Source organism: Neovison vison, chromosome 8 (assembly GCF_020171115.1).
Source record: "Neovison vison isolate M4711 chromosome 8, ASM_NN_V1, whole genome shotgun sequence".
Lineage (NCBI taxonomy): Eukaryota > Metazoa > Chordata > Mammalia > Carnivora > Mustelidae > Neogale > Neogale vison.
Window position 1 is genome coordinate 14,185,986 of NC_058098.1, and position 20,481 is coordinate 14,206,466.

At 49.5% G+C, this 20,481-nt stretch overlaps 1 protein-coding gene across 2 annotated transcripts; it reads right to left on the reverse strand.

Annotated features, from left to right (window-relative positions):
* Nucleotides 1-419: 419 nt before the first annotated feature.
* On the reverse strand, nucleotides 420-11,510 carry CD40 (CD40 molecule). Of its 2 annotated transcripts, none has more exons than XM_044262303.1 (9): nucleotides 11,386-11,510; nucleotides 8,129-8,204; nucleotides 7,664-7,789; nucleotides 7,058-7,204; nucleotides 6,636-6,729; nucleotides 3,609-3,670; nucleotides 1,681-1,767; nucleotides 1,527-1,555; nucleotides 420-998 (listed from the first exon to the last, which is right to left on the reverse strand). In XM_044262303.1, the coding sequence occupies exons 1-9, from the start codon at nucleotides 11,434-11,436 to the stop codon at nucleotides 837-839; spliced, it is 834 nt and encodes a 277-aa protein (XP_044118238.1). In that variant the 5' UTR covers nucleotides 11,437-11,510; the 3' UTR covers nucleotides 420-836. The 2 variants fall into 2 exon arrangements, with proteins under 2 accessions (XP_044118238.1, XP_044118237.1); XM_044262302.1 differs by having other exon boundaries at nucleotides 1,669-1,767.
* Between the last annotated feature and the right edge of the window lie 8,971 nt (nucleotides 11,511-20,481).

Sequence of the window (20,481 nt, forward strand, 5' to 3'; positions counted from 1 at the left end):
TCCTCAGAAAAGTGCCCTAATTCTGTGAGCCTGGCAGCAAGTTAAACAGCTCATGTCACCCAGCATTTCCACCCCCGTTTTCCTTTATACATGTTTGATGACTTTTTTTTTAATTACATAAGCATTATATGAACTCACTCTCCTCTTGGGGGAAAAAAGTCAAATCGTTGTTTAACCCTTCCCAGACTCTTCTTCCCCAACACACACATTGCAACTCTTGAGCTGTGCTTTTTCTGTGTATCCTTCCAGAACACTTGTCAAATCTACATACACACTGGGATGTTATGATTATACACGTATCTGTAGATGACATATCCTATCGTTCGGGGGTATGTGCTTTAAGAAAAAAAAAAACAAAACATGTTTCCATACCCATAATTCTGCAACCTGATTTTTTTTTCACGACAGTGTTTTTGAGATCCTGTTGTATAAATAAATTATAATTTTATTTTGCCAGTCCCCTGCTGATGGACAGTTAAGTGGCTTCTAGCTGTCCACTGTCACAAGCAACACCTCAATGGATATTCGCGTAAGCGTCTTCCTGGGCTCGTAGAATCCACCAGGGTACATCTCTGGGCGCTGAAGTGCTGGTTTGGAGGGTGTGGTGGATATTACTCTACGGCCGCCAAAAAGTTTCAGCTCCATCTTTAACAGCAAGTTGAGAGACCGAATGGGCTCCAAGGCTGGGGTGGATGGTTTTCTGATTCTGCACCTCCGCGAGGCGCAGGGGTTGCCCCGCCCCTTGCCGCCCAGCGCAGCAGCTGGAGCCGCAGCTCCAGGCTCTGCGGCCACGCGCCCCCCTTCCCCTGCAGCCACACTCCTGGGAGCGCACTGCCTCATACTCTCTCCTGCACCGAGATGCGACTCTCTTTGCCGTCCTCCTGGGTCACCGGCTGGCACCCGTGTAAGGTCTCCTGCACCGGAGCAATGGAGTGGGGAGGGACAGGAAATTCCTCCACGTCCTCCACGGGGTCCTTCCTGTGTTCCTTCCACATAACCTTAGGGGAGCCAAGGCGTGAGGTTACCCCCCAATACCTCCGAATAGCCCTTCCCTCTGAAGGAGCCCCCTTCCCCCCAAACACAAGCCCCTTCCCCTTTCCCAAAGGGAGGGTCAGAGCTGATTCAATGGAGACCTCCTGCCCCCTGCTGGCCACACAGGGAGTGTCAAGAAGCTTCCAGAGTGGGAGCCCGCAGATCCAAGGAGCTGCCCGCTCCAGCCCCTGGCCAGGGACGGGGCACCAAGGCCCCAGAGACACGGTTTCCCATGTATTAAATGCCAGGAAATGTCAGATCTTGCCCATGATGCCAGGGCTGCTCTGTGGGGAGATGAGCTCTGGAGCCGGCAGAGGTTGCTGGTGCCTAGGAGTGAATGGGACAAGGCGTCCCTGCAGCCCAGTCCTGGCCCCTTCCCCTACCCGCCACAGGAGCAGACCCTGAAGCAGTTTTCCTGCCACAGAGGCAACACTCAGTCAGGCTTTCTTTCCAGATTGCCAAAACCTTGAGCTGGTTCCCCAGGGCCGACCTACCTTATTTTCTGGCTCCTTGGCCACCTTTCCTGGGGGGGAGGGGGCAGAGAGAAAAAAGATGGGGAGTTGGTGAAGTCAGATCAGGAAACAGGTGGCCACTTCTGTACCTTCTCCCTCCTTCCTTCCCTCATCGCCTCCCCACCTGGGGACTCACTGACACAGGCGGACACCAACAGGACAGCAAGCAGGATCCCCATGGTGATGGGGATCACCACCAAGGCTCTCATCCGAGGTGGGGGACCTGGAGAAATCAAGACTTCAATGGCGGCTTCCCACCAGCGGCACCCCCCCCCAACCCCCATGCCTAAGGACTCTCAAATCCTTCAATGGCTGAGCTCATCTCATATCCACCGATTCAAACAGGTGGCCCTGGGAGAATGTGGTCCTATGTGTTTAGTGTGACCAGCACATTAAAAAAGAATTGAGGGACACCCGGGTGGGTCGGTTGGTTAAGGAGCTGCCTTCGGCTCAGGTCATATCCCAGGGTCTGGGATCAAGCCCCGCACTGGGCTCCTTGCTCGGTGCAGAGCCTGCTTCTCCCTCCGCCTCTGCCATCGCTCTGCCTATTTGTGCTCTCTCTCTGTCTATCTCTCTGTCAAATAAAAAAAAAAAAAAAGGAATTCTTGAAATACTTGCCAACTTTTTTAAATTGGGAGATGGCATATTGAGTATTAGGATATCTGGTTTCTCTTAAAAGTTTGGAAGATCCAGCCGCAACGGGCCAGCAGCCCGGCCTGGCACCCCTTGCCAAAACTGAGGAGTGGTAGCTGTCTACTCTGTCTCCCCACACCTCATACCTCCCCACCCTCTGTCCAGTGCGGAGGTCCATCTTATGTCTGCAGGTTGTCTTTGTTATAGAAGAATGAAGGGGAGTAAAGTATTTCTTGGGCCTAAGTCTCTATCCTAAATGGGAAAATGAGAGATGCACAGCAGGGACTAGGGGAAGGCAAGTGAAGCATTCACCTTGGGACAAAATCTAAGGGGACACCAAAAAAACTCAGTAATCAAGAAAAGTAATATTTCAGTGTCATGTTTTGAAAATTACATCAACAAAACTATGGCCAATAAGCCAGCTGCCTTTTCTTTTCTTTTCTTTTTCTGAGATTTATTTATTTATTTGAGAGAGAAGGCACACACGAGTAGGGGGAGGTGCAGAGGGAAATGGAGAGAATCTCAAGCAGACTCCCCACTGTGTGGGGGGAGTCTGACGCGGGACTAGATCTCACCACCCTGAGCCGAAACTGAGATCATGACTTGAGCCGAAATCAGGAGTCAGACACTTAAATGATTGAGCCACCCAGGCATCCCTGGCTGGCTGTTTTTTAAATAAATTTTTATTGGAACCAGGGCTGGGATTAGGCTGAGGCAATTGAGGCAGGGCTGGATCACATTTTTATGTAAATTTTGATATTGTTCATTAAGGGTTTTTTTTTTTACAATAGCTTTGATTTTTTTAAAAAGAATGTATCAAGTGTTATTTATCTTGATGACTGCATTTTTCTCGCACCCCCTTTAATACTGTGTCCAAGGCAAGTGCCTCACTCTAGTCCCAGCCCTACCAAGAGGAAAGCAGGTCTTAAGAAAAAAACAGAGAAAATGTCTTTGTCTTAGCAGTGACTTTTCAACTCCTTGACAGCACCTGCCTGGTCCCTGCAGTTATTGGAGTCTGTGATCTGTGCCGTGGGCCAACCCCCTCATTCTAAAATCAAAACCGAGGCCCTGAGAGGAACAGTGTCCCACCACGCTGGTGGCTAAAACGCAGAGTGGCTGAAGAGCATTGCTGGAACACCTCGAAAGCGTGAGAACCCATGCCAGGCACTTCCCCCGAGCTGCTAAAGGAGCTGCTGCTATCATCCCATTTCACAGATGAAGAAACTGAGGCTCAGAGTAGGGAGGTGACTTGCCCAGGCTCCACGGATAAATGGCAAAGCTGGGAAGCCTCAAAACCCCAAAACTGCTCCCTCCTCTCACCACCTGCTCTCCCTCTTCCCCGTACCCCCCCCATCATCTCTGTGCCCCTCTGTTCCCCTTGAGCTCCTCGCCTCCGGAGCCTGCTACCAGGACCCATTCTCCAAGACTCACCACAGACAGCATCCGTCTTGTTAGTCCCCTCCTGAATCTCCATCAGGCCTTTGGTCTCGCAGCTGTGCACAGACAGACATGCATGTGTGTGTGTGTGTGTGAGCGTGCGTGTGCACACACACACACACACAACACAGACATAGAGAGAGAGAAAAAAAAAAAGACATGAAATTTCTCCAACCATAAGATTTTCAACCCCAGAGGGAGACCGTCAAAACCAACAAGTTCAGGTTCACCGAGCACGTATTGTGTGCACCTTCTGATGCTGGCTATTATGGGAATGACACAGACTCTATTCTTATGGAATTCATGAGTGCAGAGAAAAAATTGTTGCACATCTTGAAGGAGGAATAATCGGAGTCTCTACGGAGTGCCGTGCTTTCTCACATAGGCTGAAGTGAACTGGGAATCACTCAGAGCAGGGGAGACCAAACCCACAGTGGCTGGATGAGAGGGACGATGAGTTCAGGCTAAGGCAGGGCTTCTTACACTCAGCACTACTGACATTTGGGGCCACATGGCTCTCTGCTGCAGGGCTCTCCTGTGCACTGCAGGCTGCTTAGCAACACCCCTGGCCTCCACCCACTAGATCCCAGTAGCGGCCCCTCTCCAGCTGTGACAACCAAAATGTCTCCAGACATTGCCAGATATCCCCTGGCGAGAAAAATTGCTCAGTTGAGAACCTCTGGGTTAAGGGTCATCCAGAAAGGCTGCCCTCGGGAAAGGAGATCTGAGTGGCCTTGAAGGATGTAATTTTTTTTTAAAGATTTTATTTATTTATTTGACAGAGAGAGAGATCACAAGTAGGCAGAGAGGCAGGCAGAGAGAGGGGGGGAAGCAGGCTCCCTGCTGAGCAGAGAGCCCAATGTGGGGCTCGATCCAGGACCCTGAGATCATGACCTGAGCCGAAGGCAGAGGCTTAACCACTGAGCCACCCAGGTGCCCCATGAAGGATGTAAATTTAGAGCACCTTCAAACCGAAGCAGGACAACGTGATTTGAGGGATTTGGTGGGGGGCATGCCAGACAGTGCGAAGGAACTACAGAAAATTGGGCTTCAGAAGCAGATCACTGGTGGTCAGCCATGAAGGTTTCACCCGGATTCAGCTGGTAATACTGCATCAGCATCCAACCAGAGGACCATACAGTGACGGGACTCAGGGGGCCAGAGAGCTCAGAGGAGGAGAAATTCCAGACAAGTACAGCCGGGAAGCCCACACATGCATCTCGATATGGGATGATGAAGATGTGGCTCTAGGGGCGCCTGGGTGGCTCAGTGGGTTAAAGCCTCTGCTTTTGGCTCAGGTCATGATCCCAGAGTCCTGGGATCGAGCCCTGCATCGGGCTCTCTGCTCGGCAGGGAGCCTGCTTCCCTTCCTCTCTCTGCCTGCCTCTCTGCCTACTTATGGTCTGTCAAATAAATAAATAAATAAATAAATCTTAAAAAAAAAAAAAAGACCTAGCTCCAGGCGGAGTTGGGAGGAGTGGACAGAAGAGAACATCGCCAAGAAAAATACACCTAAAGCAGGGGGGAAAAAGGTGAGAAGCTACAAAGAAAGCGTGTACATAAGGATGCCTAGGCGTCTACAAGACACTCCTACGTGTTTTTTCCTCATGCCTTGTGAAGTGAAGGCCATTCCCATTTTCTAAATGAGGGCACTGGGGCTCAGACAAGGATCATAACTTATGTGGGGTCACAACCATTCTAAGCTGCACTGACGCTGGGATCCAGTGCTCTGATTCCACTAACCCAGCCGCCCCCAGTTATCATTCAGCAGTTCTCAGTAAAGATTTATTGAGCATCTACTGCGCACCAAGCATTGATGTAGGCATAAGGAATGCATCACTGGAAGAAAAAAAAAAAAAAAACACCAAGGCCAAGTCTCTACACTGAAGGAACTGGCAGTCTCCTGGAACAAGGCAGACAGGAAACAAATGAGAAAGAATTGTAAGGAATCCTGGTATTTGTGTGGAAAATACGTGTGTTTGCACGTGCATGCGTTTATCTGTTTGCACATAGAATCTCTGGAAGGACACGCAGGAAGAGTAGCTACCTCCAGGGAGGACTGAGTGGCCGAGGAACAGGGTAAAAGGAGACTGGTCACCCTAGGTTTCATTGTGCCTCGTGTCCCACGAGCTTGTCTCACCCATTTTTTTAAAGTTAAACGTAAAAATTAATCAGGCACGTGTTGAAGGGTGTTCCAAGCAGGAGAGCTGGAGGCAAGAGAACCAACAACGTGTTGAAGGTTGGGGCCTGTGCGAAGGAGTCTGGGTTTCATCCTAAATGCACAGGGAGCCATGAAGCGTTATACATCGGGAGCGCCAGGATCCGAAATTCACTGCAGAAAGCTCACTATGGCAAGAGGGTGGGCGGGAGAGAGCAGAGGCAGGGAGGCCGGTGGGAAGTAAAGGCACTGTACAGACCACAGCGATGACCGTGAAGGTAAGAAGAAGGAATCCCGAAACAGGACCTGGTGACTGATTTGGGAGGGACCGTGGGACAAGTACCCAGACCCGTGGGAGTATCTTTCCAGAGGATAAAAGGGCAAGCAAGCGAGCCCATTTGGCACCTGTGGGTCACCTGCATGGAGCTGGACCCCCCAGTGATGGCATATGACTGTCTGGAACCCAGGAGACAGATCTGGACAGGAGATATGGTTTGGGAACCATGGACACAGATGAGACGCTCAGGCAAGGCAGGCAAAGTGACTGGGGAGTAGAGCCTAGAACAAAGGCCAAGGAAACCAGGTAGGAGGGGTAGAAGGAAAGCAAGAAAGGTGTCATGGTGCCCCTAAGAAGCGAGTTTCATGAACACTGAGAGATCAGCAGCATCTGCTACCACCGAGACAGCGGGCAAAAAAATGCTGAGAAGTGACCTTTTGGTCAGCCACGAGGATGTTCTAGTATTCTCTAACTGCGAAAGTGTGTGGACATGGGGAGCAGCAGCTGAAGGACAGGTAGTCAGAGAGAATGGATGTGGTCCCACACCCCTCTTAGGGCCGGAAACCCAAGAGATGGATCCTTGTACCTTGTCCAAGGGTGACACTTTTCCAAAGCAGATGACACATTGGAGAAGAAGCCGACGGGGCAGGGATCGCAGATGGTATCAGAAACCTCTGTAGCTGGAAGGGAGGAGGCGGCACTCATCATCACAGTGGACCACCTGTCCAGCTCGCAAAGGAACTGGTGGAATGGCAGGGCAGGACAAACTGCCTGTGTCAAGGGCTGTCCCCCAGCCCAGAGCTTCCCCGGTAGAAGCCTCCTCCCACCGTCCACCCCAGGCAGATGCCCAGGGCTGGAGGCAAGATGAGAAACATTCTGTTTTCTGCTCACCAAGCAGAGATCCCAAGGCAGGGGGATCAAGACTGAGTGCCCAGTGCCCAACCCCTCACCTGGAGCCTCAGCTCCCATCTCCTGCCTGCAGAGCAGACTCCCAGACAGGCCACGTACCGATCTGCTTGACTCCCAGGCCAGGGGGGCACAGGCTGTGCGCGGTGCAGCTTTCACAGGCCTCGCTGGTACAGTGGAGACCTTCATGGCACATGCAAGTGGTGTCTGTTTCTGAGGTGCCCTCTCTCTGGACCCGGAGCCCTAGGTCTGAACAGAGATGGTAGGAGGGATAGAGACACCTTACCAGCCGTGATCGGGCAATCTGCTCCTCACATGTCCCGCTTTTCTTTTCTCTTCTTTTTTAAAAAATATTTTTCTTATTTACTTATTAGACAGAGAAAGCATGAGAGGAGGGTCAGCGAGAGAAGCAGACTCCCTGCTGGGCAGGGATCCCGATGTGGGATTCGATCCCGGGACTCCGGGATCATGACCTGAGCCGAAGGCAGTCACCCAACCAACTGAACCACCCAGGCACCCCCGCCTTTATTTTCTTAAACGATCTTCCAAGTAGGGATAAGTATCAAATTATTTAACAACCCAGATATCCCAGACGGCAGCCAATCAGAGCAGACTCTGGCTATGAAAAAAAGTAAGGGCTCCGTTGTCAGGAATGAGCTAGACTGTCAGCCTAGCTCGGGCACACCCCTTCCCCAGCAGCCCACGCACTGGGGTCGCAGTATTTGTGCTGGTGACAGTGTCTCTCTGAGTTCCAAGTGCCTAGGAATTCGCCTTCTTTGCAACGAGTGCATTCTGTGTTGATGGTCTGCGTGCAGTCGCTCACCAGTTTCTGTCCTGGAAAACATTGGGAGATGAGATGGTTCCAGCCAGCTCAATTAGTCAGACACTTATCCAAAACTGAGCAGGCTAGGGTGTGTGTGGGGGGTGCTTAAAGATGACTGTCTTGGACCCTTCCAGACTTCATAGTCTGGTGGAGGCCATAGGAGAGATAGGAACCCTAGGGCTGGATAGACAGAGAGGGAACCCAGAACATTCTGACAGCAGGGAAGGGATGGGAAGAATCTCCAGGGGTCATTTAAGACTGAAGTGGACAGTGGACACATGGAGTCTGTGTCTGCCAGCGAACCAGGAAGGGTCCGGTCCCACTATAGGGCCAGGGGGTTGGCGGCTCACCTGGAGGACACAAATCACAGCACTGGGTGTTTACTGGGTATTGCTTTTCTCTGCATGCAGTGTATTCTGCGTGAACCTAAAAACAGAATGGGGTGATTGGCGGGGATCTTGCAATCTGCCTCTGCTGGAAGAGAGGTGGAAATCAGCCAGGACAGAGGTTAGAACTGAAGTCTGGAGCAGAAAAATGGAGCCTGCATATTACTTGGTGTGTTTGTTTTTAACTAAACTGCCAACTGATGTGATTATAAAAGGACCCAAGAGGATCGGTCTGGCATTTCACAAAGTGATTGCACTGGAACATCACAATATTCCCTGAACCAAACAGATCTGCCTTTTGGCTCGACTCCTGAGTTGTTCCTCTTCCCAAAGACCCAGAAACACAGGAGGACTCCAGAACCTCCTCTGGAGTCATGAAGCTAGCTGGCTTCAGCTGGTCCTAGTTCTGGCTGGGGCTATATTTAGCACTTGGCCCCTTCCTTCTCTTCATCTGCTCCCCACCCTTTTCTCCTCTCCAAACACTCATCATCTGCTGATCCAACCCCTTCCTCATGAAATGCCAAGACTGTGAAGCTGGAAGGATTCCAATCCAATGCTTTTGCTTTATAGGTGACTAGCCTAAGGACCAGAGAGGTGGGGCACTTGCCCAGGATCACGCAAAGATAGAATCTGCGGGGGCTCAGGTCTCAATACTGCCCCTTCTCCAACAACTTGGGTCTTGCCCGTGCTATTTTTACTCCATCCAGGTACCACCCATGCTATTAATTACTTCTCATTAATTTAAATACATCGGGTTTAAATGTAAACTTTATATCATTGACATGAGAGAAGAGCCAGTATCACTTCTCATAAATAAACGGTAACCCTAAAAATAAATTCAACAGAAATGCAACAATGTTATTAAAAACCCAGCAGAGCCCCTCCTCTCCAGGTCTGCCCTTGGCTTGGGTTTTGTTTTATTTTTTAAAGTATTACAGGGGCGCCTGTGTGGCTCAGTGGGTTAAAGCGAGCCTGCTTCCTTCTCTCTCTCTCTGCCTGCCTCTCTGCTACTTGTGATCTCTGTCTGGCAAATAAATAAATAAAATCTTTAAAAAAAAAAAAAAAGGACAAGTAGCAAGTGCCGCAGAGGTTTTAACTGTATTCAAGCTCCAGAGAGTTCCTCCTTCAAAAAAAAAAAAGAGAGAGAGAGAGAGGATTGTAATAGAAGTATAGAAGTGTAAAGGGAATTTCTGTTGTTTAGTTCTATATCTGTGTGTTCCCTAAAATCATGCCACACTTCAGGAAGAGCCAGTGAAAAGAGCACAGGCTTGAGAGTCAAACCGCTTAAGGCTCCAATCTTGCCTTTGTAACACTTACTAGTTTGGTTTCTCTTAGCCTCAGTTTCCACATCTCTAAAATGGGAGTCGCACCTGCTCCACAGATAAGGTTGTAAAAATCAGAATGAATATCCATAGACAGTCCGGCACAGTAGCTAGCACATAGTAGGGCTCATTTCAATGGCAGTTTTAATTATCACACGTATATGGATATCTGCTGGGGATGACGAACACCCTGGATTCTGCCTAACTGGTGGCTCTCATTCAGCTTGGGTGAGACGATTACTTGCAGAGAAGCTTCTTGTTCCAAATGGGGAAGGAAATATACAGGTCTGTTGATTCCTCTACCACATCCTGTGAATGTTCTTCCTGCAACCCTGTGGACCTTCCCACCAGACTCCCAGAGCAGCGGATATCCTTTGTCATTTTCAAACCCATGGGAAATACAGCTCCTTCTCTGAAAGTTTGTCAATCTCCAGCTCCCACTCCATAGCCCCTGTCCTTCTGACACAAAGCAGCTCAGGACCAAGGCTCGGAGAAGAAGGCTCTGGAATCAGGCAGATGTAGATTTATATCCAGGTTCCACCTAGCTATGAGAACTCTGGCAAGCTATTTTCTCTCTCTGAGCCTCAGTGGGCTTAACTGTGTGATGGGGGAGTTGAAAAAAATCCGACCATGAATGCCTATAAAGGATTTTGCTCAGAGCCTGACACATGGGAAGTGCTTACAAGTAGTCCCTGCTCTTTTTGTCACCACCCAGTCTCTACCTGGAGCCCAGACTGGCAGTATGTTCTTAAGAAGCCTAGATCACCCGACACGCTACCTCGCCTGGCTCTTCCTCCAGTAACCTCCTACAACCTCCTCCTCCTCCTCTCTCCAGCTCCACCTTCTTCCTGCATCTTTTCTCCCTAAGAACCATTGCTTAGAGTGAAAATGAAAGTTCTGGGACCAAAGCAGCTTCCCCACTGACTCTCTTCCCCTGCTGCTGACTCCCCAAACCCTCCATGGGTCTTTCCTACTCAGACTTCATGCCAGAAACTACAGCCCTTGAAAGTAGGGGGAGGCCAGAGGGTTTGGGATGAGAGGGTCAGGTACTTGGGGGATTCCCAGCCTCCAGAATGAGGAACTACCAAAATAGATTTAAACAAAAAGTGAGTCAAGTGTGGGCTTCTGAAAATCCCGGAGACATGCTTGGTTGGGCATAAACTGAGACTTCCTGGTGCCTGGAGAAACCCCTGCTGGTCTCCTAACCCCTTCTTGGGTCCCATGAACTACGCAACGCATCTCCCCCAGCAAAGGTCTTCTGTATCATCTTAAATTCGGGAGGTAGAGACACAACCTTGGGTATGCCTCCTAGGTTGGATCACCCAGGATCGGGGGTGGGCATGGGAGAGTGAAAAGCTCCTTGCCTTCTCAGAGCAGTACCTGGCCCTCTGCACCCACCCTTATTCCCACAAGAAGGCAGGCCCAGGTGGCCAGGATATGATAACCCCGCATAGAGGCTGGCATCTGTCCACAATGGAAAAGGGACAGGAAACCGACCAGACCCGCCTCTTCCCTTGCCCAGCCTCCCTTCTGGCTTCTGAAACCCCTCGCCAGTCTCTGCGCAGCCAGCCTCTGAAGCAACAAAACTAGACTGCAGCCTTTTGACCAAATAAAGGCTTGAGGCTCCCCAAATCCCATCCCCATCTCCGCCATAGGTGCACGTTTTTTGCAGTGCCCCCACTACACGCCCTCTGTGGACTACCTAGGACCCCAACCTGGAAGAAGACAGAGGCAGCCTACCTCGTACGGCCAGGACCCCGGGCTACCTCCCCCGGCTTCTCTACCCACCTGTCTGTCCTCCCAAAATCAGCTAGGAAGGTCCCTTCCCCGAAATACTGCTTTTCTTCCCCTTCCCCCCTCTCCTGTCCCTTGTCGGGTCGGAGCAGAAATTCAACTCACGGCGGTCAACAAGGAGCCCCAGAAGACACAGCGCAAAGGCAGAAGAACCATGGCGAGGTGAATGCCAGGCGACGGAGTAGGGGCGCGGGCACTGGGCCTCTAGTAACTCCCCTAGCCCGTGCCCCTCCACCCCTCCCAGGAAATGGGCGGGGACTCCGGGGACCAATCGCGGTCAGCTTCGTTGGGGGGGCGGAGCTCCTGACAACTACTCGTACCGGGATTTCCCCTGGACATTCCTAGGAGTCTAATTCTCCCCGGAGTTTAGCGACGCGCTTTTGGCGCCGGGAAGGGCGCGTAGTCCCAGGAACAGCACTGCCTCCTCTCCTCGCCCCTGGGGCTCAGAGGCCAAGCTGAAGGGCGCAGGGAGCTAGCAGTCTTCCCCGAGAGCCAAAGGAGAGAAGAGCGATCCCCACGTGCTGCGAAGACGCCCCAGGGACACCACCCCCAAATGTTCTCCCCGGCAGCCTCCGGGAATTCCGGCAGAACCGAAAGTGTCCCCACCGCGGATGGAGAGGCCTGAGGAAGTTCCCCCCATCCCTGAAAGCGGGAAGGCCGCAGCTGGGGCGTGGGGAAGAGGAGGGCTCGGGTGGCGTTTCAAGGAAAAGAGTTTTCCAGTTTAAAGTTTCGCTCTCTTTCAGAGGAAATTCCCTCGAGTGGGCGCAGCGTCCCAGCCTCCCCAGCCATCCATCCGTGCATCCATGCGTCCCCGCGTCCCCACCCGGCGGCTGGAGACAGGCAATTAGAGTTGAACATCAGCCTTTTGGGGGAGCGGGGATCCCCAAGAGTATCTCAGGGGACTGCGCACCCTCTCGTTCTACAGAAACCCCCGCACGCTTGTGCCTACATTTCCCGCATTCTGGCCCTCCAAGCCATTCTTCAACCAACGTTAACGCTCCCTATTCAGCATGGAACCCCTGAATTCTGTTCTAGGCTCCGCCTCTGATGGGTTGCGTTCCGTTGAACCTTGGTTGTCCCAGATGGAACCTGAGGAGCTTGAACTAGACAGCTGTTAGGGTGATGGCCCAACAAGTTTTGCATTTCTGGGCCAGCCCAAAAGGCCAGGCTGCATAGATCAGGGAAGATGGGAGAGGAAGTGACTGCTAACCCCACCTTCCTGGCTTCTGCTAAAAAGGGCATCCTCTTTTCCAACACGTGCCACTAATTCAGAACCCCATCATCTCTCACCTAGGCTGGCCTCAGTCATTCACTAGGCACCTGTTGAGCCCCTACTATGAGCCACGCAACACCCAACAACCTCCTCCCCAATTGTTCATCCTGTTGCAGTTTTCCTTGCAAACCCCAGATCTGATCCGATCAGGACGCTTCCCTGTTGAAAAACCTCTTTGGGCTCCCCATCCTCAGGATGGTCCAAACTCCTTCTCAGGACACAGAAAGCCCTTCTGCACTCTAGCCCACCTGTCTGCCCACGTTCACTCCCTGCCATGCCCTCCCATGCACACTGGCTTCCATAGTACTTTCCTCCCCATTTTCAAACACTCTTTTCTTCTTACTGTGTCTTGCTGTTTCCTTCTTTCCCCTCTCCTTTCCTAACCAGTTTAAATTTCGCTTCCTCTCCAGTTAAGCCTCAGCTTAACTCCCCAAGACAGAGGTAGCTGCTCTACCTTAGCCCCTCCCCCTGTTTTCTTGCAGCATTAGTGTGCTGGACTAGAACTCCACCGGTCTGGCCCCTCTGGACTGGAAGCATCTTGAGGGCAGGACTGCATTCATCCCAGTCCTGGTCATAGGATAGGACACCAATATGCACTGGCTGAAAGAATGAATCAGTAAGTGGGTTCTGTTGCTTCTCATTCCCAGCACACCCTCCATCAAGAAAGATGTGGGGACAGGAGGTGCCAAGCAGGTTAGTCACAACACACCTCGAGCTGGTGGTCAGACACCAATAAGCCAGGAACCCTTGAAATCAGAGTCCAGAGGACTTCACAAAAGCCACCCAAACATGCCTGGGAGGAAGAGAATATTAAACTATCTTTTCCCTTTTTAATCCACCTCATAAAGCAAGTAGAGTTTTAATTCCTTTGGGAGGGGGGAGGGCGTTGCTATAATAACTTCAGCCATTACTTATTTTTTATTTGCTTGATTCCAAAATTGGGCCCTTCACAAAACTGCCTTGGGAAGCCAGTACACAGAATTAAAACATTAATTATATTATATAAAACGTATCATAGCCGCAATTAAAGCAGCTTAAATTAATGTGTGAAAGAATAAATAGTAGCCTTCGGGTTGCCCCATGGGGCGAAGACCAGATAAGATAAAGGGAAGATATTTTAGTATATGCATATCCAAAGCAGACGTGTGCTGGCGGGGATAGGCCAAGAGAAGGCATAGAATCTCCCTGGACTGAACAGAGTACGCTGGAAAAGGAAGGAGAAAAGATCATTTATGGGAAGGGTGGGTTCAATGATAGGAATAGGGCAAGAGTGGGGACCCAGGATCCTGGAAAAACAGGAAATGGCCTTTGCAGGAGAGGGCGGGGGCGTGTCCCAGGGCCACATGGATGGGTAAGAAGCAGGCCTGGAGGTCAAGTCCACAACACAACCAGAATCTGGTGAGCAGATGATTCTAATACACAAACCCCATTGTGTTTGAAACAACTCCCCAAAGAACCTCGTTCCTTAAGCTCATGGAGCCTCAAGGCCATGGGTTCACTGACCTGCATCTCTTACTGTCCTCCTGTCTTCAGATGTCTGCTCCAAGCTGTGCTGTGACCTCTGCCAGAAAGCCCTTCTCGGGTCTCCTTTCTTCAGATCCACCCTTTCTCATCTTTCAACTCAGGTGCCCTTCCCTGGAAACCTTCTGGAACAAGCCACCTGGAATGTGCCCACCTACCTCCCTGTGCCCTCTAAGAATCCTGTGGCTGCTTACCTAAGCAGGACTCCAGCCCTACCACGCTGTATTTCAATTATTCTGTTTACTTACAGAACCAGTGTGCTGAGGCGACTCAACTTGATGGGGCATAATAATGAAGCTTTTCCGTCTAATCTCTACCTTCAGCCATGCTGTGCTGAATTTCCCTTTTCCATCCCTTAATGACATCTTGGGCAGATTGCATTACTTTTGGATCACTTTCTGTTGTTAAACCTCCATCCTTGAAAGCTTTATTCTCAAACTCAATTTAAATCTCATTTTGTCTTCTCCCTTATTCATCCAAGGGTTGACTTGAGCCAGCATCCTTCCTGCTTGAATAAAAGGTGGGGAGATTTGCGGGAGGGAGGGTGGATATAGGTTGGTTGGGAAACATGCATCCTGCATCCTCCCCCTTACTGAAACTGGGAGGAAGGAACGGGAATAGTTCTGCGATAGACCCCTCCCTCTTGGTTGACCCTGCTTCTCTAGCTAACCCAGAACACAAGTGTTCATAAATGGTTCCTCATGGGCCACATGAGTCTATTTCTTGTGGACTTCTCCACTGCACAGTTTTCTGACAGTGGCCATCCAGCTCAGGCTTGAGCTTCCCTACCTTGCCCTACCACCGAGGCTTCTACCTCTGGTGGGATCCTGTTGCTCAGCAACGAGCCCAGCTGGGTGAGAATGTCAGCTTAGGGAACTACTACAGGGTTTACCTGACTCAGAGAAACTCACACGTCCTGGCCAGCTGCTCCACAGTAACTCCTTTCTCCACCTCTCTTTTCCCCTGCTCAGATAGGGACAAGAGAACATCAGCAAGTCCATTGCCAAGTAGACTCCCATTGGGGAACAGCATTCCAGTATTCCCTTCTTACATTCCCCTTTCAATCTCCAGAAGGGACTCCCAATTGAAGAGGGGAAGAGAAGGGAACTACCTTTCACCATAAAAATTATACTCTTCAATAAAGCCTAAGAACTCCTCCCTCCCTGGTATTATGGGGCAAGGAAAAGGAAGTGAGCTTTTAGCTAGGGGATATAGGGCCAGTTCTGCCCCCTTTAGTAAACCTTGCAGGGAATGCATCTGGCTTCATTTAGAATGCAGGGTACACGGGGCCTGTTTGCTTTGGTTGCGGGACATAGTACCAAATCTTAAGTAACTAGGAGTTTCCACTCAATAACCTTTGGATTGAGCCATCCTTCCTACCTAACTTGGTTCTTGGAGAGGAAGATCTTTGTAGCCTGATGCCCACATAGAGCCCAGGCACATGCTGGATGCCGAGCAAGTGTTTGTTGAGTGAATGTGAGACTATAAACTGATGAGACTGTAGGGATCTGTCAGGATCTACTTGCTCATTCTCACACTGTCTGGGGAGTTCTTAGCTCCACCAGATGACCAGGCTCTCTAGCCAGGATTCCCAGGCACAAGTGTAAACAAAAAATCTCTGCTTTCAGCTCAGCAGAATTGGGTCGGGATTTATCAAAGGGAACTAAGAAACTCAGAAAAGAACCCAACTATAGATTAAGAAAACCCAAGAGCTTGCAAAACAGATGAGTGAGTTAACAAAAATATAGACGTTCGTTATCACGATCTGGTGAAATCCATTTACTGACTTGGCTGTTGCTGATTCTTAGACCTCGGGTCTGGTCCTCAAGTCTTCTCGGGCTCTGATGTCTGGAGTACGAGATGCTTTGGTTGGGGGAGGGGATCAGATTTCTTTACCATGGTCTCAAGATCTTGCGTGATCTGGCTTCTGCCAACCACTCCTTCCATTCACCTACTTGCTGGCTACACCCCAGTCATCTAGACCTCTCAGTTCCCACCTTGGAGCGTTTGTCTGTGCTGCTCCTTCTGCCCAAGAGGCCCCTCCCCACACTGTTCCTCTGCTGACTCTTTCTCATCATTTAGGTCTCCGGTCACATGGCACCTCTTCAGTGAGGCCTTCTCTGATAACCTTATCTAAAGTGAGTTCCTCTGCTCCAACCCACCTTCCCCACTGCTGTCCTCTCTCCTGGCACCTGTTCAAGTCGGGGTCGTCAAGAGAAGACAGAGCTGATGAACTTAAGAAGAGAACATCTTTGGAGGGTGTCAGGTGGCTCATAGAACTGATGGGAAGGCTGAAGGACCCAACTCCAGCAGCAGCCACAGGAAGCAGGACATAGTCAAGACTCTGCTACAGAACAGGTCTTACAAACCAGCTCTGTGTTAGCCAACCCCCCAAGACAGCCCCCAGAGACCCCACCTCCTGGCCTATGTACCTTCCGTTGCCCCCACCACCACCACCACCACTCACTGTACCAGGGCTTGTCACATAACCAATAAAATCCTGGAGAAGTGATGGCATGTCACTTCCAAGATCAGGTCATAAAACTGAGATTTCAAGGCCTACATGCGCTGTAGAATAGTCTCTCTCTCCCTCACCTTTCTCCTTTCTTGCTTCCCTCCCCCTTTCTCTCCTCTTCCCCTCTCTCCTTCCTTCTCTTGTCAGGCCCACTGGGGAAGCCAGTTGTCCTTTCAGGAGAACACTTGGGTGTCTATAGAGAAGCCCACCTAGTGAGGATCTGAAGCTTCTGGCCATCAGCCAGGTAAGAGGAGCGGCCCCTCCCGAGTCCCAGTCAAGCCTCAGCTAAGTGAAGCCCAGCCTTGACTGCCTGGACTGCCAGCTTGACTGCAGTCTTGTGAGCTCATAAATGTTTTGTTATTTCAAGTCACTAAGTTTTTTTAAGATTTTATTTATTTGACAGAGAGAGGGAACACAACAGGGGGAGTGGGAGATGGAGAAACAGGCTTCCTATTAAGCAGGGAGCCTGATGCAGGGCTCGATTCCAGAATCCTGGGATCATGACCCGAGCCAAAGGCAGATGGTTAATGACGGAGCGACACAAGTCACTAAGTTTTAAGGGACTCTCTTACACAGCAATAGATAATACAATCAGTAAGTGACCCTGAACTTGAGCATCATCCCCTCTAGGTTCAATGTATTGGGAAGGGACCTCGGAGTGGCTATGCTTAGCTCACACCCCATACCCTGGTTGCCAGGGCGGGTAAGAAGAACTATCTGTGCCTTCCTGGCCCCTGGTGGGTCCTGCCCCCCACCGTTCCCATCAAGTAGGAGGGATGCTCATATGCTAAACAGCCAAAGCAATGTCTATACTGCAATGTTCCATCACAACATTACCACTAGTTATCATTCTCTGCACAGGATAGCCTTTTTCTCCTTTCTCCTCCTCCTCCTAATTTTGGGCACACAGCAAGGCCCCAGAATTAAAGAAAACAGATACTCTCTTGGCCCAATAGTATAGGGGAACTATTCTCAAAAGTCAAAAGTCTGAGTGCCTTAAGAATGCCAAACCCTGGGGAAACCTCAGGGCAACCTCCTCTTGGTGGATTAATGGGGGGAAAGAAGAGAAAATTTGGGAATCTGGATCAAAAGATACAGTTCTGCAACTTTTTGTAGAGCCAAAGGCCAATGAATAATCAAACCTTCCCCACTCAAAATATATGTATGAAACAGATACTTTAAAACAGACCAAAAATTCAGCCATGGTCCCAACCCCAAAATAAATCAATGTTTTATTTGTGCATGTCTCCTTGTTGACCTTGTCAATGTGTACCTTCAGATTTTTCTTTCCTGAGGATACCCTAGATAGATTTCTTGTTTTATGTTATGCTGTAACATTAGATCGTAAGTATTATTTCCACTTCTGTAAATATCCATTTTTTTCTTTCTGCTTACACTCCCCTCCCAATCACAGCTTTGTTGGGATCCTTCTACGTATTTAAGAATATGTTTGTTCAGGGGCACCTGGGTAGCTCATTTGATTCAGCATCTGCCTTTACCTCAGGTCATGATCTCAGGGTCCTTGGATTGAGCCCTATGTCCTGTCAACAGGGAGCCTGCTTCTCCCACTCCCTTTGCCCCTGCCCCTCCTTGCACTATCTTTTTTTTTAAGATTTTATTTATTCATTTGACAGACAGAGATCACAGGTAGGCAGAGAGGCAGGCAGAGAGAGAGAAGGAAGCAGGCTGCCTGCTGAGCAGAGAGCCCGATGTGGGGCTCGATCCCAGGACCCTGGGATCATGACCTGAGCTGAAGGCAGAGGCCTTAACCCACTGAGCCACCCAGGTGCCCCATCCTTGTGCTATCTTTAAAAAAATATATATGTTCCTTCATACCATAAGAAAAGGAATCTTTGCCAATTTTCCACCCTTTTCTCATTTAACTCTATCGTGGAAATCATGCCGGTTAGCAGATACAGATCTAACACATTCCTTTTGTAGCAGCTGCATAATATTCTAGGTTGTGGGCTTGTCACGACTGATTCAGTGGTTCTTCTGTTGATAAACATTCAGGCTACATCCAGGTTTTACCACTGAACAGCATGCTATAACGACACATACTTGTACCCCTTTGCTTGGGCATTTATGTTTCTATTCCTACAGAAGAGACTTCTAGAAGTGGAATTTGCAGATATGTATATTGTAAACGGGAACGGTATTTACAAAACACTTGGGAAATTCACATGTATGAAGGGACCTTTACTTTGCATTCTACCACTAGATGTTATCATCCATTTCAATATCTGACAGTTAATGCGTGAAGAGAGATAGCTCATTGCTTGAATTTATATTTTCCGAATTAATTGAGCATCGTCCCAAATGTTTATTAACCATTTGGATTTCCTCTTTCATGAGCTAACTGTATATATCCCTCGCCCACTATTCTACCAAATGTCTTCTTCCTATCAATTTCACATATCCATGTATTCATTCAACAAATACTCATCAAGGATTTCACTATATGTCACATGTTAGGATTATGGTATTGAACCAGGCAAGTCCCAACCTTAATGAAGAGCCCTTTGTATGGTTTCAGTAGTAACCCTTTACTATGTCACCCACCTTGAAAATCAGCTCAGATGTCTAATTGTATTTTCAAGCTCTTCCCATACCCATGCTCTAGGAGACTGCTAATCTTTATAGTTTCGAGTTTTATGATGTAAAATACCTAATACCAATACCACCAGCTATTAATTTGTTAGAACAGAAAGAGCACCTTGCTGGTACCCCCTTTTATGCCCTCCACATTCACTGTTTCCGTCCCTCCTTCAAGCACCTGTGACCTTCTCCTGAAGGGCCTTTTATGGCCACAAGTTCATATTTAGCCCTGAGGGGAGCAGGACAGAAGTGCCTGGGGGAATGTCCCGGGAGCAGCCTTTTACCAATGACAGACAAAGAGCTGGTGAATGAATACCCCAGTTCCCTCCTCCCTTAGGTGGGATAACTCAGAGGTGTGTGTTCTCCACGATCTCCACCATCAAGAGGAAGCCTCAGTTGTCCGTGATGTAACCAGCATATGAACCCACTCCACAAGGGCTTCCTTCCCTCTCTATTTCACTTCCCCACCGGTGCTTCATGGAGTCATCTTCCAAATTAACTACTTGCCCTCAAATCCTTGTCTCAATTTCTGTTTCTGCAAGACTTCAACTAAGTCCCCTTGTTTTGCAGATGAGAAACTAGCTTGATGGGTAAGAATGTGGCCTCTGAAGTCAGAGGTCTGGGTCCAAAGCCTGGTTCTGCTCCCGATTGCGGCCTTGAGTACATTCTAAATCTCTGGTTCCTCCTCTGTAAAATGGGCCTGAAAGCTCCCATGGTTATGATAAGGATGAAACTAATTTTGTCATTTCCTCATAATATCCAGTGGAAGTGATATTAATCATTAGTATTCGGAATATAAGAAAACTGCATCCTAGAGAGTACAAGTAGCTCACCTAAGGTCACACAGGAACGTGGGACTCATGTGCCATTTCGAAAGACCCTAATCCTCTGTCTTCCCGGGGCCCAGGGATGTTACAGTCATAGGGTACCACTTGCCTTGGACTTTGAATGCCCCTAGACTCACAGGAGGAATTGGGTATTTACCAAAGCTGTCCAACAGAACTTTCTGTGCTGATGGAAACTCTCTATATCTGCATCCAACGTGAGGACCACTAGCCAAACCACAGGGGCCAATTAAGTACTTGGAATATGACCAGTGCAACCAAGGAACTAGGTTTTTTATTTCATTAACTCTTAATACACATAAATAGTCACACACAGCTAATCACACAGCTCAGGTCTAGAGAATGGGGGTTGGGCAACGATGAGAAGAATCTCTTAGGTTCTTTTCTTCTCCCCTCTTCTCCTCCCTTGGCTCCTGTCCTGTCTCCCAGCTAGTCGGCACCAGCTTTCC

Bases quoted from the DNA above. Each gene is read 5' to 3' on its own strand.
- CD40 (XM_044262302.1), bottom strand. From the start codon at position 11,436: ATGGTTCTTCTGCCTTTGCGCTGTGTCTTCTGGGGCTCCTTGTTGACC. The intron at 8,205-11,385 runs GTGAGTTGAATT...TTCTGTTTTTAG, and splicing joins GGGGCTCCTTGTTGACCGCC to GTTCACGCAGAATACACTGC. The intron at 7,790-8,128 runs GTGAGCCGCCAA...AATGTTTTCCAG, and splicing joins CTGTGATTTGTGTCCTCCAG to GACAGAAACTGGTGAGCGAC.